This window comes from Silurus meridionalis, chromosome 13, assembly GCF_014805685.1.
Source record: "Silurus meridionalis isolate SWU-2019-XX chromosome 13, ASM1480568v1, whole genome shotgun sequence".
Lineage (NCBI taxonomy): Eukaryota > Metazoa > Chordata > Actinopteri > Siluriformes > Siluridae > Silurus > Silurus meridionalis.
The window spans coordinates 13,706,389-13,732,645 of record NC_060896.1 but is presented as its reverse complement, the minus strand read 5'-3'; the positions used below and the strand labels follow the sequence as shown (position 1 = coordinate 13,732,645).

The window sequence follows — 26,257 nt, the reverse complement described above, 5'->3', positions numbered from 1 at the left end:
AACTATCTACCAATATCACTGGAAACATCCAGCCTACAACTAAATGTACTTTATCCAGCTCTGTTTAGTCTGGCAAACCTTTACAAAAAAGGAACTTGTAAGTCTATAATTGTATACAAGTTAAATAAAATGCATAACTAAACAGCAAAATACGGTCACTTGTTTACATCGTTTTGTATGTGTGCTGCAATGTTTAACATATTTGGTAAGGTCAAATTGGTTCCTGACATGATGCGGACCGTTATAATAAATGTATAATTAGCAATTATAGTATTGATAAATAATCAGAAATGAGACAGACCATATTTTTAATGTAATGTCTGTTACATAATCAATTGTAATCTTGTTTAAAAACAAATTCTTGTTATTTATGCCTATTAAATGCTCCTTGGTCCACATTTAAACAGTTTGTTATAATCTATAGTGTTGAGTCCTCTTCCTTCCTTCCTTCCATCAGACTCGCGTTCAACAAGTCAGACATTTCATACATGCTATGTGCACTGGTGAACACTGATTTAAGTCTGGAATAATCTGTATTTTCTTACATACATGAGTAATTCCATTAAGCCATGAAGTCCATAGAAATGAATCAAACATCAAATACAGAGTATCGTGACATTACATTGTCATAATATTGCTCCGATGCTGTATGCACCTAGGGAGGAAACATTTGTGATATATGGATAGAGGTCTGATAAATTAGAGAGCCGAGTCCAAAACCGCCCCCCACTGTGTGTTTCAGCACAGGATCTTGGTCAGTTCATCTGTGCCAGCTGTTCTTTTCGTTCAGTGCTGCAGAAGAATCTCAGTTTCCGTGGCAAAACCTTCACTTCCACTGGCATTGCCTCAAATGCTTCATTGTCAATGTCAAAAATCCAGCGCCCTCCTGTGGCACAACAACAGAATACAACACAATAGAGTTAGCATAAAATAGCCCTGTGCCACACTGTTGATTTGTCAACTGGGGAATGATTAAGGAAAATACTGTGTGACGGGTCAGATTAGAGCATTAGAGGGTGTTTTCTAGTTGTGATCTAGGCAAAGGGATGAGGTGGGAGGTAACCAGAGCCATGCTGATATAAATAATTCAATTCATTTTTATGTGCATAGCGCTTTTACAATGAAAATTGTCTCAAAGCAGCTTTACAACATAATATACCATAACTGATATTTTCTACACAATATGGCCAATTAATTGGTTTCTTTTTACTCCATGATCAGAAATAGATCCCAAAGAATCCACACTCACTAGGAGCTCTTCAGCTCGATTTGAACAATCCGATTAAAGATGCGTCTGATGTAACTGGTTTCCCTACTTGCTTTCAACAAACTGTCATAACTTAAGTCAAAAGTTATATTCATGGTAAATGTTGCCATGTAACTACTGTATTAACCATTTCAGTGGGACTTTTTCTAGAAGTGAGATTTTACATAAAGAACATAGAAAGTGGAGTGATACACAATGTGAAACTTTGCAGAGCAGTTATATTAAATATAGACACTCTTGGAATGCCACGCATCCAATCTAATCAGTGAACCACATCTAATTGTTGTATAATGAACAGGAATTAACCATCTGACCAATCAGAGTCAGGATATGTAGTGTTAACTGCTGTATGTTGAATAAATAATAACCAATAGTTTTAACATATCCTCACCTGAGGCAAACCCAGTTGACATACGCTTGCCTCTATCTGAAGCGCCTGATCTGTACAGTTGTGTGGGTTTTCTGCTTTTTTAGTCCTGCACACAATTACACAAATAATTATACTAGTCAACAAAATACATCACCTAAATAAATACCTCTGAGAAAAAAAGTCACTAGTTTATTGTAATATATTGAAATATTACAATAGAATAAATACCCTTCTGTGATGAATTGTCCAACTGAAATTGTCTCTGGTTCCAGAGAAAGCAACAGGGAATCATCAGTTCGCTGCAAGAGGAAAACAGATGATGTGGAGATGATTTTTTTAATAAACAGCACAATTTGATTTCAACTATTTTCAGCCTGTGCTTTTATTGACCAGAGCTCAAAGTTCAAATTTCCTCTAAAAACAAATGTAAATATAAGTAGATTTTGGTCAAATTGATTAGTTTTTTTAGCCCATTAAAAAAAAGATAAAGTCATGACTGACTGATGGCTAAAATCAACCATTTTATTTAAAGTAATGTAATGATTTGTAGAAGTTACTTACAATGAAAGATTGCATTAGGAGGGCCACTAGGAGGCATCGTATCCACCTATATTTATTGCTGCATTAAATAAGAAATAAAATACATTGTTCATTGACTTACTCTTTTCACTGGATTCTTGTTCTGTGTGCTGATTGTGAGCTCCACTGTTGAGATCTGCTTATACTCCCATTGCTCTGGTTCTGCTTCTACAAGAGGCTCTAAACACAACCACACACATATGCTCTGAGATTTCAGCCTTTAAAGCCTGCAGTAAAGCCAAATTTCACAGATGCACATTCATTCTACCTTTAGCTGGAGGAGTCCAGTAGTTTTTAAGTCTCAGATAGATGCGAAATAGCAAACTGGGTCTCACTGGCTTTACCTCGGGCAGGTCAGGGGGTCGAGGGATGGGAGGCAGGTATGAGAGAGAGGCCTGATGAACCTGTGGCCACTCCTGACAGGGAAAACAACCTGACTGATTTAACATCCTAAAATGTATAAAACTAATGTACACAAAACACAATACTCACCCTTATTGTACTAAACCAATGTGCTGTTCTTGTTTTTAAAGGTCCAAGATACCAATATCTTAAAATCAGCCAGAAAAGAGAAGAATCATTTAAATGTACAAATAACAAATATACACATTAAGTTTATTACAACAAATGCATTCCAATGAGTCCCTATTTTGTAGGACCACTCACTTGCTAATGGAGGTCGCAGCATCTCGGAAGGAACCCCAGCGTAAACCTAAGAGAGCAAAGACCGGCTGCTCCTTCTCACTCTGAAAACAAAATGCAATAAACACCACAATATGATCAAGCGTGCTCAGATGACCCTGAGGTTGTTCAAGCTATTTCATTGTACCTTAATCTGAAGGACATCCAGTGGCACTGTCTCCCCTTTTAGAATAGACAGCGTTGCCGAAGTGATGCGTCTGAAGTTGTACCATGAAGATTAAATAGCAAAAAGAGTCGTAACCACTACAGAAATGACATAGCGACTAATATAGCGCAATGAAAGAATTTCATAGGAGTACTTACTTTACTTTGTCATCTGTAACTATATGCAAACTTGGACTCAGGGAGTTCTGAGTGCCCAGAGGAATGAAGCCAATCGGAGTTTTGCTGAATGCTGCCTGAAATTAAAATGCAGCACATTATTAAAAGGGAATCATTCAGAAAACACTCACCATAGTATCAATCCATTTGTAAGAATTGAGTTAATGTAATTCTCTTTGTTATCAGAATACTTCTAGGACTTTTTTCACTGGAGAGATGGCATGTTACGAGTGTACCTGACTGGAATAAAGCCCAGATTTGGAACACTTGATGGGATTTAATGTAATTAAGTTTTTATGGAACAAAACTAAAGCTTTGGCAATGTGAATTTGCTAAGCCTTTATGTGTGTTTGATGGTAAACAATAATCAGCTGTAAAAAAAAAAATAAAAATCATAATAAAAAATCATAAAAAAGGAGGCAAAAATGACAGAGACCAAGTACAGCACATTTTTTGACAATTACTTTGTAAATGCTCAGCTAAGACAAAGCATAAGCCACATAAGTTCAAATATAATTCAAATATTAGAACTGCAGTAACTCATCAATTACACAAACTTACTAGCTCGTCTAGGGTACAAACATAAAAATAAATAAAGTAAATAAATTTGTTTATATTCATTTATATTCAAAATTGTTTATATATATATATGCATGCATGACGATTCAAAAGTGGTCCCACTCACTCTACACACATGATTTAGATAGATGTTAATAGATGTTAACATGTTAATAGATGGTAGCACACAGACAGTTTCTTTCCGCAACGCCCTATAATTAGTCGTTCCTAAACTGCTGCACTTTTATGATACATACCTCATCAGCTCTGCGCAGCAATCCAGTTACCACCTGAATAACATAAAAGACAGGAAAACATTTACCTGCTACAAAAGCTTATGCCAGCAAAATGTTCAAATATTCCCAAGGAAATTACACCAAAATGCTTTACCTCCTGCAGGGTCCCATCACCTCCAGCAACAATTAACATGTCCGTCTGCTCCATCAGATCCATTAGCTTTTTGGCTTGCCCTTCATAATCTGTCTATAAATAGTGTAAACTTACTTGGAGTTGAAGAAAAAAAAAACTTTAAAAACTATAAAACAACACACTAATAAGCATCGTACCTTTATAACTTTAACTTCAATGCCAGCTAGATGTAAAATTGGGGCTGCATTCTTTTCAAACAGACTGTTGGCCTTGCTGTGGACAGAGGTGCATTAAACTTTAATGAGTACAATCAGCGTGACTAGTGCAGTTTGACTTATAATATAAGATCCATGTTCCAAAGTGTGGTGAATTTTAATGATGGCAAATTCTCACCCTTTGCATGCTGCAGGATTCAGGATCACTGTGGCTTTTTGCAGTGACTCCTGGGGTCCAATTAATTTCTGGCCAAATTCCTGTTTATATAAACCAGATCTGCATCATTGCTATTACTAAACTATAGTTAGGATTGGGTTATATAATGTGTACAAACTGACAATTAATCAAAAATCATTTCATCAACAGAAACAAGATTTCTATTCAAACCTATGGGGTGTTTTAAACAAATAAATCCTCATACTAGCAGCTTTTTGGAGCTGAGAGGAAACCAATGAAACCCAGTCATTATGCAACTATATATTTAAACAACTTTTAATTCGACCTCTTTACTGTGGTATGTGTTACTGTAGTCAATGAGCTACTTTTCTTTTGCACTATTATTTTACTTTTTCAACTGTTCTATAACTTGGTAGTGAAACAAAAAATAAGCAATACAGTTAATGCCTAATAGATCCAGGGTTCCAGCTTCTGGGTAGTGTTTCATACATTCTGCGTTTACTTGGGTTTCCTCCCACATCCCAAAAACACTACCCAGTAGATGAACCGGTGACTACAAATTGCATGCAGACATGTGCAAGCATGTGCATGGAGCCCTGCAATGAAGTGGCATCTAAACCAGGGTGTGTTCTCATCTCACTTGTGTTCAATTGATCCACATCAACCCCGACCTGGTTAAATGTTGTTACTGAAGATGAATGAATAAACATACTGCACATGCATTATTTGAGTATAACTTTGATGCCCAATCACCCAGACTGAATGTGAAATTCTTAGATTTCTTACCCTAGCCTCTTGGCATGCCTCTCTGCGCAGTACACGGTCACTGTGGGGGGAAAATATGACAGATTTTCAAGCCGCTTTGGCTATGCAAAAAAAAAAAACCATTCTTTTTTTTTTTTTTTAAATGACTGCAAATGTCTTGCAGATGTCAGATCGAAAATCACTTTAACATCCTAATAAATAATCAATAAACACAATATTATAAAGTTTATGCTATATATATTATATAGATTATACTGAAAGAGCGTGGAAGTGGACATTTTTGTGCATGATTAGAAAAAGACGTGCAATCAAGATGAATGAACTACTAACCAGTGCTTCCCGTACAGCCAGTGTCCACCGTAAGACAGGACACATACAGCAAATGTCGATTTTTTCCAGTGATTTCGTAAAGTCCGTAAGACTTTCACAACTCGGGCCATTGTCACTGTGTGAGCACCTAATTAACTACAAGAGCATTTGAGTTACAATGAATACTAAGATAAAACCCCACACCGTGTTTGAATAGCAGCGTTACTACTACACCGGGTTTGACATTTTTCAGGACGCATGATGACCGGTGTACCATCTAAATCAATCCCCTCCACAAAAGGGAAACATCTGCTGCAATGACAGTTCCACACTCAAATGCAACATCATTAACAAAGAAATGTTGCCGTTCTGTAGCATCTAATAGCTTTAATCAATTTATATGCTAGAGATTAGATGTTTTTTGTAAAGTATATATTAAAATAATATTATCTTCAACACAACAGAGGTGTATCGGTAGGTATGAAATTCGGGACGGGCAAATCCCGGCATGCGTTGAGCTGAAAACAGACGTGACGGTTCGATTCCAGAAATGACCAGAGTCGATTTGAGATGATTCTTTATCAGTTGTTTAAAATAAAATACCGTACGGGTTGGTGCTCTTAAAAATCTACATTTAAAAAAGTTAATTAAAGATACAATAGTCTATTAGGGCGGATAAAACTAATTACAAGCGATTTTGGCGCATTTATTATTATTCATTATATTACATTATTGTTATTATTATATTTCCCTGATAATATTTCCACGACACCAGTGAACTTATTAGAATAAAAATGTTTTTGAGGCAAAGAGCATAGAAAAATGACTTTTGGCTCACAAGTGCAAATTTCGAATTTAATGTGGTTCTCCGCGTTATCAATTGTGGATCTCGATCTTTCTGGAATCGACTCTTTCTCCTAACGCGACTGTTGTGTTGCATGCAGGAATAGGTAGGTGTCTGTTCTCAAAATATAATTGTACTGATAATTCGTATTTGTTTTTGTTTTTTTTTGCCCTGTTTACTATATATTCGTTTCTTTTTTATATTGTTTTCCGATTCTGTTTTGTATATTTACTATAACTAACTTTTAACTTTGGGGGTGGCTAATCTTTACAATAAACTAACAAGCTAAAGGGTGCTGCTGTCATTTCCATCTACAGGGAGCTCATTGTTTTTGATGTGATTATGCCATCGTGTTGTCTGTATGTCAAGGTCACGGAAATGGAAGTTGAAAGTTTCGTTTCCAGGACGCTTGAACTCTTGCAAGAAGAGAGAGGGGCTGAGATAGAAGAAACAAGGTACTCCAGCTAGTCAGTATGGGAATAGGTGCTCTTTTATACACCATTCCTTTATGTGATAAGGATTTTTTATTGGTCTGTAATGGTTTTGTTGATGTGTCCGTAATGATTTGATATCAGGGCTTGGCAAGAGAATCTGTCACTAAAAAATCTACAACAGAAAGGAGTATGCTTGCTGAAACTTCAAATTGGGAGCCAGAGGACAGGAATGCATGGCAGACTTCTGGTTTCGTTTGAGCCACGGAAAAGTGTTGGGCCTTCGGTTCTACCCAGTCATGGTTTCGGACCAGGTGAGGCATTGTACATCCCAAGGCAAAAAAAACCCGAATTGACCTGAAATAGATGTGTACATTCAGTGAAAACAGTCTACACTTTATTTTATTTAAAATGGAACTGAAATAATTATTTTGTTGTCATATGGATGTGCCGTTTGAATGCCTATATATTTCCATTATGTTTGGAAAATGTTTTGAAAATCTAGAAAGAAAGGAAGAGTAATTTTAGAAAGACGACATGAGCTGTGTAAATGTACTATCCAATGATTACTCTGGATTTAAATTTAAAACCTGATTTGTTTAAAACTCTAAGGTTAAGGACTTGTAACTTGATGCTGGACTTGAATTCAACAATTAAGACTCACTTCTCACCTAAAAATATTGATTTGGTCCCAACACTGCTTTTATAGTTCCCCATTGATCAGCTCAACACTCAACTGCTAAACGGCAAGGGGCTGGTAGGTTAAAATTAAACCAGATCGCTAGTTGAAGGCAGGACAAGTAGCAAAGTGTTTACCCTGAAGTGCAAGATGAGCACTAGATATCAGTAGATGCCTGATACTGACATACATTTGGAACCTAAACATCAGTCTATGTATCGGCAAGTTTAAAAACGTTATGCCAAATATCAAAGCTGATGTTGAGACATGTTTGGAGGCACATTATATATCATTGTCAGTCAACATAGCACAAAATCATGATAATAATGTCAGTGGAATGACTGTGAAAATATAGATATGACTTGATGCTAATTCAGCATTTCAAAGTCAAAAAGATTTCTAATTTATTGCATTTAATCCTGTAATCCAACTGAATGCTGAATGGTACAGTAGCTAATAATGTTGTATGGCTAGCATAACTGATTTGTTTGTGTTTGTTTCAGGTGACATTGTGGGTCTTTATGAATCAGAAGCATGCAGCCAGCCCAATCAGCTTTGCTCAGGGGTGGTGACCCGTGTGACACAGGCATCAATAACAGTTGCATTTGATGAAAAGCACGACAGCCTTAACCTGGAAAGTGATGGACTATACAATATTATGAAGCTTGCAAATGATGTAACTTATAAAAGATTGACTCAGTAAGTTTTTTCCTGGTTTCATCAGGGTTTTCTGTCAGCCACTGATTGTTTCATTCTGATTTGAATTCTGTTTGTTTGCAGTGCTTTAAACTGTTTGAACGGGTACAGAAATGGTCCTGCTGCCCATCTTATTAGTGTCCTTTTTGGTTACTCCGAGCCTGGAACATTATCCCAGGGTGTAAGTGTATATGAAGACCTGAGAAGAGTTTAGAGGGAAAATGTCCTCTATGTAAATGATGTAAAAACTAAATTTCTTTATTTGATTTTTGCTCAGATGCTTTAGAGTGGTTCAATACTGGATTAGACACTTCTCAGAAGGAGGCTGTATCATTTGCACTCTCTCAGAAAGATGTTGCTATCATACACGGACCACCGGGGACGGGGAAAACCACGACCGTGGTTGAAGTTATACTACAGGCTGTAAAACAAGGCCAAAAGGTACAACCTACTAAAAGTTCCAATTATATGTTCCAATAAACTTTTCTGAAGACTTCCAATAAAATGTTATGTTCATTTTGTTGAACAATTTATCAACTTAGTTATTGAAAGAAAGAAAAAAGCACATCAGTCCTAAATACAAATGAATATCAGGACATGAATCTGGATTGTCATCAAAGTAATATGAATACTGCTCTGGTTATGCAGATCAGCAACATATTTGTTATCTACACTGTTTCAAACTGTAATTAGTGGACCTGTATCTTTATCACAATATCTTCTATGTTGGCACGTAGTATGTACATTTGGCCTAACAGACCCTGGATCTGTTTTTTTTTAAATTATTTCTATTTTTGTATAAGTCTCCAGGTCTTACAACACTCCTCCATCCAGAGGCCCAAACTGATAAGGTGGTGAGCCACCTGTTTGCTAATCTAGCCCATTATTTAAAATTCAATTCTTCACAAAACATTCTCTCTCACAAAATTACTCGGTGACATGCCAGCTTTTACTGTGTATTATTTTTAATAATAATAATAATAATAATACAGGTTAGCTAGTTGTTTAATGTTGAAAATCTCACTTTCTCGCTAACTCTTTTACCTAATACCATGCACAGACTCGCTAAAGACCATTTTTCAACTCTGCATTGACGGTAGAAATAACGAAAATCAGTGGTTAAATTACTCTTTAAATAACCAGCGATGGAAATCCCTGCAGGTTTTGTGCTCTGCTCCATCCAACGTGGCGGTGGATAATTTGGTGGAGCGCCTGGCTAAGTGCAAGGCTAAGGTCCTGCGGTTGGGACATCCAGCACGCCTGCTAGAGTCGATCCAAAAACATTCACTGGATGCCGTGCTTGCACAAAGCGACAACAAGAACATCATTGCAGATGTCCGAAAAGACATGGATAAAGCCTTTGTAAGCATACCTTTTAACATTGTTTAAACATGTAAAAACAAACCTTCTGATAGACAATTCTAGTACCAAATGCATCAATGTGACTACATTCAGATGTTGTGAATGTTTATGAATGTATTTAAAACCTGTTTATCCGGTCATAGAGTCAGATAAAGAAAGTGCGTGACAAAGGACAGAAAAGCAGCTTAAGGCGAGAAATATCGGAGCTCCGGAAGGAACTAAGGTCCAGGGAAGCGATGGCCATCACCCAAATCCTGAAAAGGGCCAGTGTTATTCTGGCAACCAACACTGGTGGGTAGTACTGTACTACTGTCTAAACCTCTAATCCAGACACGGCTAATTATAAAGAATATGGTCCTACTTTTCCTTTTAGGCTCTGAAGTAATATTTTTTGCATACAGGAGCTAGTGATGATGGTCCACTGAAGTATTTGCCAAGCGAGCACTTCGACCTGGTGGTGATAGATGAATGTGCTCAGGCTCTAGAGAGCAGCTGTTGGATTGCACTGCTGAAAGCACGCAAGTGCATCCTGGCTGGAGACTACAAGCAGCTGCCACCCACAATTAAGTCTCAGAAGTATGCAAAGAAACTATATCCATGTTTTCATATTTTATTATGAAATTCCTTTTGCAAATATAGTATAGTATATAAAGTCACTCTAAATCAAATATAGTATCATTTGAATGCACAGGCAAGTGAAATACACTCAATTATAGGAGCCTATGAGGTATAATATGTAAATGTAGGCCATGCAATTTACAGGAGAGTATCAAAAAGATTTTTTTTTTCTTTTGTCCTATTATTATTTCTTTTTGGTGAAACTATTTTATTTTTATATTTTAACAAGTTAAATTTTTTCCTCCTCACTGTTAAACAGTGCAGCTGCTAAAGGTCTGTCTGTGAGTTTAATGGAGCGGCTGATTCAGAAATACGGAGATTCTGTAGTTCGAATGCTTACCACTCAGTACCGTATGAACAGTGCCATCATGCAGTGGGCATCAGAGCAGATGTACAAAGGGAAACTGACTGCACACCCTTCAGTGGAGAAACATTTGTTGAGGTATGTGATTGAATATTAGTTTTTTCTAGCTATAATGGTATGGGAAATGTATCATCATTGTCTGAGATTACACAGGATGTCTCTTCGCAGTTGCCTAATCTAGTGTTATTTTATTAATCAGAGACCTGGCTGGTGTAGCTCATGTTCAGGAGACCAGCATGCCACTGCTTTTAGTTGACACTGCTGGCTGTGGTCTAAATGAAATGGAGGACACTGATGAGCAGTCAAAAGGCAATCAGGGTAACAATCAATATTAACTCTTCACACTATTTCAAACCCACCCTCGTGTCACCCTCATGTTTTACATGTGATCTAAACATTTACAGTGTCATTTTAGATTTAATTTTGGTTGTTTTTAAACCACAGGTGAGGTTGACATAGTGGCACTTCATGTGAAAACGTTAACTGAGGCTGGAGTGCAGGCCAAAGACATTGCAGTCATCGCACCATATAACCTACAGGTAGCCGATGTCTTTCCAGGCATTTCAATTAAACACAGATTTGTTAAAAGAAGTTGCAAAATAGGTTTCATCAGTATATAATACATTACAGTTTTGTCCTAAACTTGACTTTTTATATTTCAGGTAGATTTGCTAAGACAGAAGCTCTCAAATGAGTACCCTGACCTGGAGATCAAATCAGTTGATGGCTTTCAAGGCAGAGAAAAGGAGGCTGTGCTCCTTTCTCTGGTTAGATCTAATAGAAAAGGTGAGCAGCATATTTACAACTAGTAAACAGCAACCATAGCATCTAAACGATCATTACCTAATTTTGGCTGTTCTACTTTGATTCCGCAGGAGAAGTTGGATTTCTTGCGGAGGACAGGAGGATCAATGTGGCAGTGACGCGCGCCAGACGCCAGCTTGTAGTGGTATGCGATTCCCAGACTGTCCGAAATCATGCCTTTCTCAAAAGCTTGGTTGACTACATGTCTGAGCACGGGGAAGTTCGGACCGCCTTTGAGTACCTAGACGACCTTGTGCCTGAAAACTACCCCCATGACGTTAAAGACGAACAGAATAAAATTAAAGCATCTTCTGCCAAAACAAAGGCAAGAAATCAGCAAGGCAAGAGAGGTGAGACCAAGCACAAAAAAGTCTCTGAGAGCAGAAACAAAGGAAATGGTCAATCAAAGGACGATGCCCATTTGCTCCCAAAACCAAAAACGGATGATCAAGTTGAGACTCAAATTAAGAAAGAAGAGATGAGGCAGCAGTTGCTTACCTTTTTGGACAACCAAAATGAGGCAGAGCTTCAATTTCCTTCTTCACTGAATGCACATGAACGTTTACTGGTTCACCAACTCTGTGAAGAGCTGGAACTAAAGCATGTTAGCAAGGGAACAGGAAAACAGCGCCATATCACTGTTTCCAAACGAGTAGCAGAGCCAGAGGAGGGGGTGGAAGAGGAATCGGTGTCCACAAGGCCAGAAATTCAGACTCCAGAGGAACAAGAAGAAAATGAATCTAATGCGCAACCACTAAAACCTGCTCTAGATTTAAAAAGCTTGCATTTGGAGCGTATGCGCCGGGAGCAAGAAAAACGAGAGGCGAAAATTCAGAGCAAAAGAATGGAGACTGAGCATAAAGACAGCAAAGGCCCAATCATGAAAAAGAACAAAGGTATAACAAAAGGTACAGGGCATATGTACTTTCCACATTTTGTAGTGTTATGAACTTAATACCATAAACTATCATTTGATTTTACACAGTACACCATATGGACAAAAATGTTTTGGTACCACATGTTTTTGGTTCCTCTCCAAACTGTTAGAGGCACACAATTGTATAGGATGTCTTTGGATGCTGTAGCATTCAACAAAAAAAACCCCTCTTACTTCGATTAGGAAACCCAAACATGTTCTATGAAGATCTTAGAGAGGTCTTTTATAGAGCTCTGACCTCACCCCTATTGACCACCTTTGGGATGAAGCAGAATCTTAATCAGATGGAGACCTGGGCTTTGATTTGCCCTTTTTTCTGTAGCAGTGTGTTTAAGCTCATTGTCATGTTGGAAGACGAACCTCTACCTTAGTTCAAGCCACTTAAAAACTAAAACATTTTTATGGGATTGATCTAGGATTGGCTTCATCCATCCTACCTTCAACCCTGACTAATTTCTTAGACTCTGCTGATGATAAGCATCCTCATACCCATGCTTCTTTAGGGTGACAAACAGCACTTTTTTCAAAACAAAATAATTAAATTTTGGACTCAACAGTTCAGGCTGTGGTTGTAATATGAATAGATGTGGATTTCTCGAAGTCCAAAAAGCTATCCTTAATGTTAGTCTGGTTGCTACTTTGCCCATTTTTTAACACTCCTGACCCAATCACAGCTGTGTCCTGACATCCTGACAGCTGTGTGTCTACTGTAACAGACAGTACTGCCTGAGTCACCACATACCTGAGGTAGCACATGCTTTACAAATAATATTGCTGTGTGTTTGCTATGTGTATAATATTGCAGTGACTCTAGATGAACCCATCTAAATATTATACACAAAATAAACACACAGCAATATTATTTGTTGTGCACTTTTTATATAATGAAATTAATTATTTTTAAATGACTAAAACAGAATCAGAATAGTTAAAACTTGATGCTTTGAGATTTTTCAAGCCCAGACTTGTGTATGCAGCCCATTGCTTTTCTTTATGTTGTCTGTGTAGTGTGACGTTTTAGCATTATTACGGAACGTATTGAGACGGAAAATTGAAATTTATGTTGAAATCATGTCAGACATTATTTTATAGTAGAGATCATACACCTAAATATGGGATGTCAGATGGTTTCACATCCCATATCAGTATTCTGGGATATTTTGTGTAGAATAATGATATATAACCCCAGGTGTATAGACACTTTGTGTACTGTTACAGTCTGAAAGTGTGGCAGTGGTGAAGACTTTTGTAAGGCTATATATATATATATATATATATATATATATATATAGGAGTGCTGGAATTTGTATATTCAGCATCAGTTTCATGTCATTATGAATCTCTTTCCTAGGAAAGGGGAAAATGAAAGCAGGGGCTGTGGACATTGCGGCAGCTGCTAAAGCTGATGATGATTTCGAGGCACTCATTGATGCTGTGGTGAAAGCAGAAAGTGTGTGTGGTTTCACAAAGTGTAAAGCCAGTGTGCTCACACTGGGACAGCTGTGTGTCTACTGTAACAGACAGTACTGCCTGAGTCACCACATACCTGAGGTAGCACATGCTTTAATGACAACTTTCACAGTAATAATATACTTCATCCAAAGTGCTAACATTACTAATAATAAATACAATCTACTGCAGAGTAGATCCCATATTCTTCAGAGCATGATTACTGATTTCAACTAGTTTTCACTTATTCATTGCATTGCATTCATCTTCATTTTTACTAATGTTGTGATGCTGCTAAATCAGTATATTGCTTTGTAGGTCCATGGATGTGGAGACAAAGCAAAGGTGCAGGCTCGCATGAGAATAAGCAAAGAGGGAGTGCTGTACGCTGGAAGCGGGCAAAAAGACAAGTCCATGGATCCAAACAAAAAAGCATACTTGCAACGCAAACTAGACTCTAAACTCAAAGACATGGCATCCCAAAGAAAATCCAAGTCAAAGGAGAAAGAACAGTAAATGGTTCTGCTGTAGGAAATACAATTATTTATTCTAATTAAAGGAATAAAGTGATGATTCCATGCATAGATTTCATGTGTGTATATATAAGCGCAACATTATTGCATTTTTGTTTTTATTTTATTTTTTATGGATTGTTACTGCTTCAGACCTTTACTACTGAAACTAAAATAAATGTTAAATTATTAAAATATTTATTAAATATATATTTTGGAACATATTTTAAAAAATATATTTTGGAACATTAATAGTGTGCAGGTGGTGGAACTAAAGATAATCTCTTTAATGGGGTGAGAATCACAGCAGTCTGGGAGAACCTGAAAGTAGAGCTACTGATGAAATGCATTCGGGAATTGTATCAGTCATGTCAATGTAGTCAGAGACCTTGGGGCAGACCCAAGTCTCACTGAAGAGATTATACCACACATAGGGTTTTGGATGTCTCGGGATTCCTGTATCCTGTAGGCTGTAATCAGTGGGAAAGAACAGAAGAAAAAAAACATCTGAGACTGTTGCCATGGCATTTGAATGAAAAGGAAAGGCAGTTTATCAAGAAGACTTGAGTACTAAATGATCATTTGTTAAAATTATAAAACACTATTTGGCAATAACATCACGAAGCATATAAGGAACTGCTTTTCTTACTAAACCATTAATGCTAGCTGTATTGTGATCCAGAAAAACAGGATCTACATTTTACATTTTTTTAAATGACAACAATGAACAATATGCATAGCTATGATATGGAAAAGTATGAGTCTGTGTTCAGTTGTAGCAAAAAGTTTTATTGCAATTTCACTATAAAAAAAGAAAAAAAAAAATCAATTTGATATGTCTGTAGTACCATTCTCAAACATTCAACATATATTTTGTTATATTTGGAGCTTAAATCAGACTCTGGAGCACAAAAAAACATGCCTGTGTTGTAAAGAATACATAGAAAGAGGTAGTTTTGTACTGGGAGTTGACAGAATGTGAAATTGCTACATGTGACTTGTTAGTAAAATTGGACAGCTATAATCATTTAGAAAACATACAGTATAACTAATAGTAATTTAATAAGTAAGAAAATGAACACAAACACAAGAGCAGCAGCATCTCACATTGCTGTAAGAATTCACTCCTTCTTAAGAATTTTCGATTTACAAATGTTCTGTGTCGTTTTGTTATCTAGGTGATGTAGAACCACTCTGCAATCTATGTAACTGCGGCGTAACGCATCGAATTTTAATAAGGTACCTATATATTTTGTGAATCATGCATGCATGCATACATCATATAAAGAATGTGGCATATCTATGAAAGCATGTTCGTGGACAGGACAAGCAGACATGCAGTAGTTAAATACTTTTCAGCCCAAATGTTTTGGACTGGTTTTTTGAATGACTCTTGAAGGGGTTTGATTAATCTGTGCTGTACTATCTGTGAGAAGAAGAAAAAACTATTCAATTCAAAGGGATCCTCAGGACTGTGAGTAAGAGCCAAAGCAGCACACATTTGGTGGAGTTAACAGTAACATCTCTGGTATAAAAAAAAAAAACAGAGTTGAGAGGGCTATGTTACGATCCATAGCTAGCTGCATTAGATCTTTTTTTTATAAATACTGTAATCACTGAACTGCTCTAAACAATAACTAACTAATATTTCTTGTACAAAGTATATACAGTTCATTAACTGTATGCCCAAGATATACAGTTTAAATGTATATATTTTGTTATATAAAGTAGCCTAGCAATGATCATACACTATTACTCAAGTATGAAAATGTATTACAGTTCAACAGTCCTTTTATTCACTTTAAAGACACCGAACATGGCCTGTCCTAAAGATTATAATTCTACCTGAATCAATTAAAACATGATCCATGCCACATAGCCAGTGTACACTGACGTAGCTAGGTAATATGTATAGTGAACCCTTTAGACCCAGTGCTTTAAGAACTGTATCAGAGTTGCTGCCTTCGGCTAGCCCACTAGGGCGCACGCACAGATTTTGAGTTAGCGATCTTCAAAGTCTCATAGCACAAAGTGTACGCTTTGTGCAGACAATGAGATCTCTCCTTTTCCACTCGTATTCAGTCTTGAGATTCATTCCAGATGGGCTGACTCCACAGAGTGGAATTTAACACACTCCCTTTGTTCTGTTTTTGTGTCTCCCTGTAGAGAACATTGCATTCTGTTTCTCAAGTGGAGCCATACAGATTATGATGCTCAATCCAAAGAAGAACTTCACAGCCACTTCATACAAAACCTGGCTTCACGGATGAACGACGACATTTCGGACATCCCTGTGTCCCGTTCGTCTGCAGGCACCTGTTAAATCAACAACAACAAAAATCCCCATTTATATAAAATTGTTTGAAAATCCTAAACATCATGTAACAATGTCTTGTGATTGTATCCTGTTACATGTTTTTATTTAAAGTAGAATAGTGGATTGTATCGTGTTTAATGTAATGGCATGAAAATGTTTTTTGCAATGTCTAAAAAAAAAAGAATGTGCTTGATAACATGGATAATTAAAACTCATTTTAACTCATCTGTTATTTTAGTAAAAACCTGTAAACCTGCACATTTACACAATTATTCCCTCAGCACAGTGTAGATACAGGCTAAAAGCTTCAGCTAAAGAAAATTCCTATATAAAATGTATATATATAAAATACTGTATATGTTATGGTTTAAAGTACAGGGTTGTTTTATTTACTCTCTGCTTATTAGAAGAATTCATTATTTTATTTTGTGTTCCTACAGGCAGAGGTTGTACAATGGTTAAGGCTCTGGTTTAGTGGTCTGTAAGCAAGTCTGGGGGGCCTTTGAGCAAGGCCCTTAATATCCTATCTGCTCCATCATGGTGTATACCTTGCTAACAAGCTGAGATGCACAAAGGAAATAAATGAACTGTGCTGTATATGGAACAAAATAAAGGCTACAACCAAGACCAGTCACCAACTAGATGGACCAGTTTCAGCATTTCCGAAACTCCACAACCTTCCTGCACTAAAGCAAATACAGATTTTTTTTTTTTGTTGAATTTAAATGCCCCAAACGAGTGGCAGTTTTGTGGTTATACACATTTTGTTAGTGGGGTGAAAGAAAAATGGCCAGGCTGACTGACAAAAAGGCTATGGACACTCAAATAAAAACATCTCAGAATGCACTATTCAATTTTCATCTGTCCATTTTTAAATGGCATGAGTGAATATTGTGTGCAGATGGTTATCAATGGCTAGTGAGTTATATGAACAGCAGCATCTCAGTTTCTTATCTTCCTCTGAATGCAACAGTAGACTAGACAAACATTTCAACTGCAGCTTTAAATAATTGCTCTTAATCCTATGTATCTGTGTTGGAATGTAATAATGACAATAAAACAAAGGTTAGAGCATGAAACATGCATAACTAAGGATGCATGCTAACAAGCATGACATTTAACAGCATAACTAATTTATATGTTGGTGTATGAAAATGGTTTAGTTGAATAGGGCAAGAACAAAGCAGTATGACCGAACCTAGTAATAAAAAAAATAATTGTATTCAAATAATATGACTGGTGTTTCAGGTGTCACTTCATATGAGCTCAAAGCCATTATATCAGACATTATGGCATATGAAGTGTGTCAAAAGATCTTTTAAGTCATAAAATATATGCCATATAAATCGGCATATCACACTATTCAACACATCATGATATAATATGGTGGCTATCAATAATAGTAATATGATTACCACACTGTCATTGCAACTCAGTAATCTTATAAATCTTCGATGACACCTTTATGATGTGGTAAAGTCAGCTAGAAAACTGGCCTTCATCGTTTAGTGGATTTTTCTAACAGAAACACATACTTGAGGTGAAAGATGTGAGAGCAAGGCAAAGCCTGGAGCTGTTGGTTCCTCTCCCCGATTGACTCGCCACACATGCCACAGTAGAGCTCCAGCTCTTCGACACACTGCAGGAACTTTACCACCTGCTCTCTGAGCTCATCCTGCTGCTCCCTGCTACGGTAGATACTCTCTGATAGGCAGTGTACCTTTAGAGAACACAGCTGTGGAAAATAACATGTAGGACAAAAAATGTGTACAGATTTAAACAGAGTTTCATTACTAAAAAAACAATGTAAAGTACCTTATACTGTACATTATGTATATTGTGAATGTAAAAGGGTAATAAAGGCAATTTGTATACTGGATATGTGGATATTAGGATATTCGAGTATTGGGATGCATGCTGTGTTGTGTTTTATTCGTTGTTTGTGATGTGTGTGTTATAAACTGTGTTGACTGCAAGGCGTTGTGACCGAAAAACAATAAAAAGTTCTAAAATCCTAAAATATGAAACTCTAAATGACGAATAAAAAGTTTCCGATTCATGTTCTGATGTCTGGTGATGTCTGATGACGTGATGAGGACTTGCTTAACACACCTTGTTTCCTATTCCATCTGCTAGCTCGTATGCTCGTTGGAAAGACTCCAGTGCCTGGAAAAGGTACAAATTTATAATGAGGTGTCCCAAAAACTATAACAGTCCACACAGTTTCAGGAGTACACTTGTTTAAATTTGTGATCTAATGGGTTTTTTTTCTCATGTTTTGTTTTTTAATGACCATTTTAAAACACTTCACCTTGTCAAGTTCCTTCTGCAGTAGCAAACACTTTCCCACTCCTAAGTGGATAGCTGCTTGTCCAAGGCGGTTTCCAATCTCTGTCATTATACACATTGAAGACTCATAGCGGGGGAATGCTTTCTGAGAAAAGTACAAAAAAACCATCAACCTTTACATATTAATCTCCAAGATTCCTGATTCAATCCGCAGCTTGTGTTACAGTCTGTGTGGAATTTCACATGTCCTCTTCCTGTCTGGTTGGCTTTCCATTATGTTCTCTGGGTTCCTCCCACCTCCAAAAAGCACAGTGCTAAGTGGCCTGGCTATGCTAAAATTGTCCCTAGGTATGAATTAGTGTGTGAAATGCATGTATGAATTATGTACATTCCCAGTGTGTCCCCAGTGTTCCTGATATAGGCTCTGAATCCACTCTGACACTGATCCAGACAAGGTCAAGGTCATTCATTTACTGATTATGAATAAATTAATGAATTAAGTTTTTTTTTTTTTATCTGGTTGAGGACTTGCTGAACAAGCAGCAAAAGGAAATGCATAAAATGAATAAATCAATTTTAACCTAGCAATCTACATTCACTGAGACAGAACTAAAGAAACCTGTAATTGTTACACAAATAATTAGTGGCTTACATCAACATCGTTGCGGCAGCGATGAATATCTGCAAAATTCAGCAGACACATGGCTTGTAGAGGACGATCTCCATGCTGTAGAGCTATCTTCATTGATTCCTGTAAGAGCAGACAGCTTTTATTTACTTTGTTTTTAAGGTTACTGGATCATCAAAGAGAATTCCACAAGACGCTTTCGGAAGCACAGCCCCCATACCAGTTGCACAACAGCTGAAATTCGATCATAAGTGTAAAGAGGAATGTGCTACTCTGACGTCCGTCCTTATATTACTGCAGTGTGATATTCACAGTCCAGAGTAATGTCTCTTTGTTGCACTGTTTGTTAGGGTAAGGACTGATCTCTTCATGACGATGGCACTTTAATGTGGTACAGGGCTTTTGGCATATTTTTGTCTGCCATAGTAAAGTAGAGTAGTCTGGCACACAACACACAAACAACTGCACCTGTCAGTTGCTGGACCCAGCTCAGACGTAAGCTACGCACAAAAACATAGAGTGTGTCACCACAGTTGAATCTATGACGATTGCTGAATTTCATTACAGTTAGGAGCCATTCAGGTCACCACCAATATGTAATGTGTGTTATATTTACAGTTACAGTGCTTTCCAATGCGGTTTGCAAAGTTACTGTTACATACTGAAATTTTCCTATATTATCTGACTGCTTCAACAAAACATTGCAATTAATAACCAAAATCACAGTGAAATTATTGGTTTGTCTAAGCATTTAATGACTTACTTGTATCAGAACCAATCTTCATGCCTCTGTGTTATCTATTAAATTCAATTTTATTTGCATGGCAACTTTGTCCCAAAGCAGATATGTTCACACTTGTTTCCGCACATTTATTCTGAATTTGGTTTTTGAAATTCCAGTGTATTGATCAGGCACACATTTTACTGTTTATTCAGTAACTACTATTCATCATCCAGTCACTACAGTGAAACTAACACTGGACTCAACAGATATACACTTGTTGTATAAGGGTTGTATTTTATCTCATTTGTTGGCCTATTTGAATGTGTTTGCATAAATTAATTAGTGATCGACATAAACCTTTCAAAATGAGCTCTTACTAGAAACCTTCAGAATACCTTACCTCACAGCATTCCATAGCATCTGGCAGACGCTCCAGCTTCCTGTAGGCTACTGACATGTGGTACTGGCTCATGGCACGGTACTTGAGACTCCAGCCTTTTCCGTAGTCATTGACAAGCTCAGCTGCTTTGCATGGAAAGAACAGGGCCTTCTCATAATCCTATAAGAGCAAAGGTATGCATGAACATATATAATACTCTAACACATCCAGTCAATACAATTGCTGGTGAATTCATGAATAACAAAACCTACTGCATAAACACAAACATCATGCTAGGATGTTAAAATGGGCTATTTATATTTTTTCTATACTGTGACAGTCAGTGCCTTATATGAGCACATTCTCCTCATGCCATTTCATCAAAGACTCATTACAGCAGACCATTCTGGGTATCTGGGGGATTAAACTCTACAAATCTCCAGTGTCAAGGTGAGTACAAAGGTCTATATCGAGACTGGCCTGCTGTATTTGGCTTGTCTTCTGTTACACTCCATGTTGCATGTTGGCGGTTTCTTACCGTGCCACGCTGTGAATTACTGCAACAGAGTGATATCATAATACTAGAACTCAATCTATTTACACTATTTACCATTTAGGGAGTGCGCCATCATTCTAATGGTTATGCATCCCTATAGCATGCTAGACAATAATCAATTTAGTTCAAAAGCAGGTCTGAACATAATAGCAAAATCATTTTCACATTGATTCTCACACATAGAATTGTCAGCAGCAGTGCCTTTTGAGCAATTACCTTTAATTGAATGTAGAAGCTACCCAGGCTGCAGCACACCCTGCACTCCAGCATCTTGTCATCATTATTGTGTGCATAACGCAGGGCCTTCTCATAACTCTCCAAGGCTTTCTGAAAGACACTAAGGCCCAAGAAGGCGTTGCCCATGCTCAAACACACTTGACCATTGAGCTGCAGGCTCACAGTGGTGCCTTGCATGTTTAAGCAAGTCTTGCAGTAGGAAATGGTCTTCTGAAAGTCGCAGAGCTTCTCGTTGCTGCGGGCCAGGTTCAGGTAGCCTTCGGTTAGGTAGTCTGGGTCCTCCATCTCTCGTGCTGTGTCAATCTGAGCTAGGGCATACTGATGTGTGTGTGTGTGTGTGTGTGTGTTCAAGGAAAGGAGAAGAAAAAACCTGTGTATTAATTAATTTATATTTATGTAGAACTGATCACAGGAGTCTGTTATACAATACACTAAAATTATTCATAAATGATTTGTAAATTTTTTTGACTTTTGCACGATTATATCTTTTAAGACTATGCATTACATATACCTTGGTCAAATAGATTTGTACTCTTGTTCCTATATTTGCCAAGCTTCTGTGTATGTGTATGTGCCATTTGCAAGTGATTTTGAATTGTTAAGTTCGGAAGCTCATTGCAAAATCACAGAAAGGATATCATAATTATGACTTACTATCTCATAATTATGACTTACTATCTCATAATTATGACTTACTATCTCATAATTATGAGATCCTGATCTATTATTATTATTATTATTATTATTATTATTATTATTATTATATTTTAACATTGACTACTAACATTAATTAGCAGGAGGGGCAGGTCAGCGAGGAAATGTCCAGTAGCTAATTAAACTGATATACTGTTAGATTTTTATTATGCCCAAACAAAACTTCATTTTTGGAGAGCTTTTCCATGCGATCTACGATGCCTGTGGTGCCTTTTCTAATCAGGGAAGAATCACACAGTACACAGCATGGCGCAAATGTTCTTCTTTAGTTTAATGCAGATAACAGAAAAGTATATACAGACACTGGAAAAAACCTGAGCTAAAACTGTTCCTGATTGGGTAAGAAGACATAATAACCGGGATGTGTGAGCCCAGATAAAGACTTCCTGTATACCTCACATACTCACATCGTAAAGATCCTATAGACACTGAACAGATAACAGTGTTTAGAGAACCGGTGCGAGAACCATCTTAACATTAACATATAGAGTTATCAAGCTAAACAATATTAAAGCTGCTACATCCCCATTGTTGCACAATTAGGAGCTTTCGAGCGCTAAGATACCAAGTCATAATTATGAGATATTAAGTCATAATTATTAAATATTAAGTCATAATTATGAGAAAATAAGTCATAATTAAGAGATACCAAGTCATAATTATGAGATATTAAGTCATAATTATTAAATATTAAGTCATAATTATGAAAAAATAAGTCATAATTAAGAGATACCAAGTCATAATTATGAGATATTATGTCATAATTAAGAGATAGTAAGTCATAATTATGAGATCATTTCTGTGATTGTTTTTCTCTTTGTGAATGCAATGCACTTCCATAGTTGAGAAAACTGGATCCCTAAATCCTTTAGCCTTATCCTTATCCTTTATTCTTTGGCTTTAATTATGGAGGCAGTACTAGTTTTTTGAGCTTTTAAATGCACTTACTTTAATAGAACTTTTAATAGAATCTGCTTTCCACATTCACCTTGATAGCACATTCCCATTATCTTGCATGCACACAAACAAGACAGATCATTTAAACTGTCAAAATGAGCAGTACACGTTTAATAAACATTTAATCTTCTACTTCCATAAATTTAATAGACAATACCCAAAAATATGAGTACAATTTCTACTACTCTGTTCATCTTTTTTCTTTATGTTTTTTAATTAGCTTGCTAATGAAGTCTACACTAAACTTAGCAATGCATGTTCCTGTGAGTAAGGTGGTTTATGTCAACAAGACATCTTGACTTGGGGATCATTTATCATGAGGCTCTTGTTACCGCTTTCCTTCAGAAGCCACAAATTTAAAATGGCTCGCCTCAAGATTTACTTCAGATACATGACATTGTATAACTTGAATTCATGCAACTATTGACAGTCTGTTAAATTTTAAGGTCTGATTATATTGAGATCGCTTTGTTTTATTTGAACGTGATTTTTAAGTCAAATATTTCTTGGCAATTTAAAAACTAATGAATGAAATTATGGCATCAGTGAACAGCTAGTGTTATGGGTAAAATTATTAAAAAGTATTGTAAACATTATATTTCATATAATTTATATATATATATATATATATATATATATATATATATATATATATATATATATATATATATACAGTCAGGAAAAAATGCCTTTTTTTTAGCAGTTTTAACTGCTGCACATTAGAATAGTCTAGGTATCCCTCAAGGATTTCCTCTTTGCTCTAACCTGAGCAAATCATTTAGGTCAGGTTTCAGACCATTATATTGCAGAACTATCTCTTTCTTTTCCAACTGTATCAGAACTATATCAGAGAACAAAATGATAAACAGTAATCTGATCATTTATTCATAGGATTTTGACTAAAGGATAAATGTTATTTTTTGTTCATTTTGTACTAAACTGAAGATTTAGTAACTGCATGTATGTTATAACCATATTATGCTGTAATCAAATATTTATATTTTTAGAATTATATTCTTACAGCTTTCTATATCAGGTGTCAGTCTGTACTAAATTATACATTTAATCATGTTATAAATTAGCTTGCTACCTCAATCTCTTTAACAAGCTAGCAACTAACAATACAAAAAAAAAAAAAAAAAAGCCACCAACTATCCAAGCGATGAATTTACTGACAAACATCTGCTGATAAACATAAAAAAAAAAGTGTAGCTTACCCTTAGCATCTCTTTGTATTTCCCCATCTCTGAATGTGCTGTGATCAGGCAACCTAAAGCCCTGAACTTTCCCCCAGGATCAGTGGTCTTTTCCAGAACCTTCATCCAGACATGCAGAGCTTTCTCTGTCTCATTTGACTGGTAAAGTTTGAGCCCTTTTTCAATTTGCTGCTTTGTTTGGTCCTGGCCCATTTTTATCAACACGAGCCTCATAAAAATATTCCTTTAGCTGGCTTTCTGGCCTTCAGAAGAACCGAAAGCATAAAATGTGATTGTTTGGATGTAGGAGCATATGAAATATTGACAGCCCACACCAGGCCTCTGCACCCGCCAGCCTCTTTATTCCACCGTGCTCAGCTTCAGGTGCAGAGGCAAGAGGAAGGAAGTGGATCCACTGCATGCATGAGCCCCAATGCCAAGACTGCACATCACAACCAGAAAACGTGACAGGGCCACAAGCATGTCATCTGTGCTGCAAAGCTTGAAGACCAGACCTGGATGTTCTCAACAGGCTGCCATAGAATCTTTAGATTTCTCCAGTGACGTTTGAAGACACTGAACGCACTTCAGTTCCACTCCAAGGTGCTGGCAATAATCTCCCAGAATATCTATTCCCTCCACACCCTAGTGGGAGGAATTCTGTATCCCCTGCCCTCCCTTTCTTTTCCTGTTTCCTCCCTCCCTCTCCTGGCCTGGCGCTGTAGCAGATGGCCTTGTCAGTCTGGACCATGTGTTCCTGTTGGAATCCAGCTTCAGTCTCTGAAAAGACCCAAGGTCACAAAAGACGCCTACATGCTTCGCCTTCAGCCTTGAAATCAGCCCATAACCTTACCTGCATTTTTTTTTTTTAACATCACAATTATTAATAAAACAGCCTGAAAAAATTACCACACGTCCCCCAAGATTTTGGGCTCGGAGAATGAGGAGCTAAAAACAGACAGTAATTTCACAACATTAAAACTGAGCAAGTCATACACTTCTTGCACTGGCTGCTGAGTTCCTGGGGGTGGGCCTTATTGCAGCACATATGTGCCACCCCCCCATGCCCCCTGCTCTCGTGTCAGCAACTGATGCTTAGAATAGTTCACAAAGTCTGAAATGGTATTTGTCTTGAGTTACAGTATCAATGCTTCTTGAGACACATCAGTGGGATCAAATGATCAAGTTTAAACCTCCATCCCATCCCCCCCTTCCCTTAAAGCTTGCTTTGAGGATACAAATACGTCCTTTTAACACCTTGCCATTCACAACTTTCCCAAGATACATCTCTGGACTTAGAAAATTACTCTGTGATCATAACACAATCCCTGGAGGTGTTGATGATCAGAAACAGACTTTCCTCGTTATTAGTTATGATTGTTCACATTTGCTTGTGTAACTAATCCAAGATTTTATACAGTGTATACTTGCCGTGTAAGCATTTTATTTAGATGAGCTGAATTACACAATCAATAATAAAAAATATATGATTTCTATTTGTACCTAATATTGGATCCTATGTGATGTTTTTAGATTTATAGCCTGCCATTGGATATGAACAGCTATTAATAAGTGAAGAAAAGTATTAAACATCACGGCAATGTTGAAGGGAAGTCAAAGCTTACTAAGATTAGCCAATTGATGCAGTTTGGACAGAGAACTCCTAGTGATTGGGACAAACAAGTTATTTATATTCAAGTAGCCTGCCAAGTCATGTTACCAGCAGAAAACGCCTAAACAAAGAAATAGTGGAGTGATAAAGCACAATTGCTTCATACCCACCTGTTATCTGTGCACATTTGATGCATTGTCCTCCTTTAAAAGACCACATATTTACAGGATAGAAATGTTTAACTTTGTTTCATTAACATTTTATACATATTTATATCAGCACTTAGCTAACCCCTGCATTGTACCTAGCAGAATACAAG

At 37.0% G+C, this 26,257-nt stretch overlaps 3 protein-coding genes across 4 annotated transcripts; 1 reads left to right on the top strand and 2 right to left on the bottom strand.

Annotated features, from left to right (window-relative positions):
• Positions 1 to 291: 291 nt before the first annotated feature.
• agk (acylglycerol kinase) lies at positions 292 to 5,915 on the bottom strand. Of its 2 annotated transcripts, none has more exons than XM_046864086.1 (15): positions 5,655 to 5,915; positions 5,346 to 5,385; positions 4,560 to 4,639; positions 4,364 to 4,439; positions 4,188 to 4,280; positions 4,055 to 4,087; positions 3,222 to 3,316; positions 3,046 to 3,115; positions 2,883 to 2,962; positions 2,709 to 2,766; positions 2,485 to 2,632; positions 2,299 to 2,396; positions 1,866 to 1,936; positions 1,658 to 1,743; positions 292 to 895 (listed from the first exon to the last, which is right to left on the bottom strand). In XM_046864086.1, exons 1-15 carry the CDS (start codon positions 5,762 to 5,764, stop codon positions 756 to 758), a joined length of 1,278 nt encoding a protein of 425 aa, XP_046720042.1. In that variant the 5' UTR covers positions 5,765 to 5,915; the 3' UTR covers positions 292 to 755. The 2 variants fall into 2 exon arrangements, with proteins under 2 accessions (XP_046720042.1, XP_046720041.1); XM_046864085.1 differs by having other exon boundaries at positions 292 to 886; positions 1,659 to 1,743.
• A 931-nt stretch (positions 5,916 to 6,846) lies between these two features.
• On the top strand, positions 6,847 to 16,871 carry ighmbp2 (immunoglobulin mu DNA binding protein 2). Its single transcript, XM_046864087.1, has 17 exons — positions 6,847 to 6,932; positions 7,053 to 7,222; positions 8,091 to 8,286; positions 8,368 to 8,468; positions 8,561 to 8,724; positions 9,445 to 9,645; positions 9,789 to 9,936; positions 10,047 to 10,221; positions 10,523 to 10,705; positions 10,827 to 10,945; positions 11,072 to 11,166; positions 11,290 to 11,413; positions 11,503 to 12,327; positions 13,720 to 13,919; positions 14,136 to 14,344; positions 15,508 to 15,568; positions 16,496 to 16,871. Exons 1-15 carry the CDS (start codon positions 6,856 to 6,858, stop codon positions 14,331 to 14,333), a joined length of 2,976 nt encoding a protein of 991 aa, XP_046720043.1. The 5' UTR covers positions 6,847 to 6,855; the 3' UTR covers positions 14,334 to 14,344; positions 15,508 to 15,568; positions 16,496 to 16,871.
• rapsn (receptor-associated protein of the synapse, 43kD) lies at positions 16,519 to 24,929 on the bottom strand. Its single transcript, XM_046864084.1, has 8 exons — positions 24,348 to 24,929; positions 21,439 to 21,777; positions 20,688 to 20,846; positions 19,588 to 19,686; positions 18,958 to 19,080; positions 18,759 to 18,812; positions 18,182 to 18,381; positions 16,519 to 16,645 (listed from the first exon to the last, which is right to left on the bottom strand). The coding sequence occupies exons 1-8, from the start codon at positions 24,558 to 24,560 to the stop codon at positions 16,573 to 16,575; spliced, it is 1,260 nt and encodes a 419-aa protein (XP_046720040.1). The 5' UTR covers positions 24,561 to 24,929; the 3' UTR covers positions 16,519 to 16,572.
• Between the last annotated feature and the right edge of the window lie 1,328 nt (positions 24,930 to 26,257).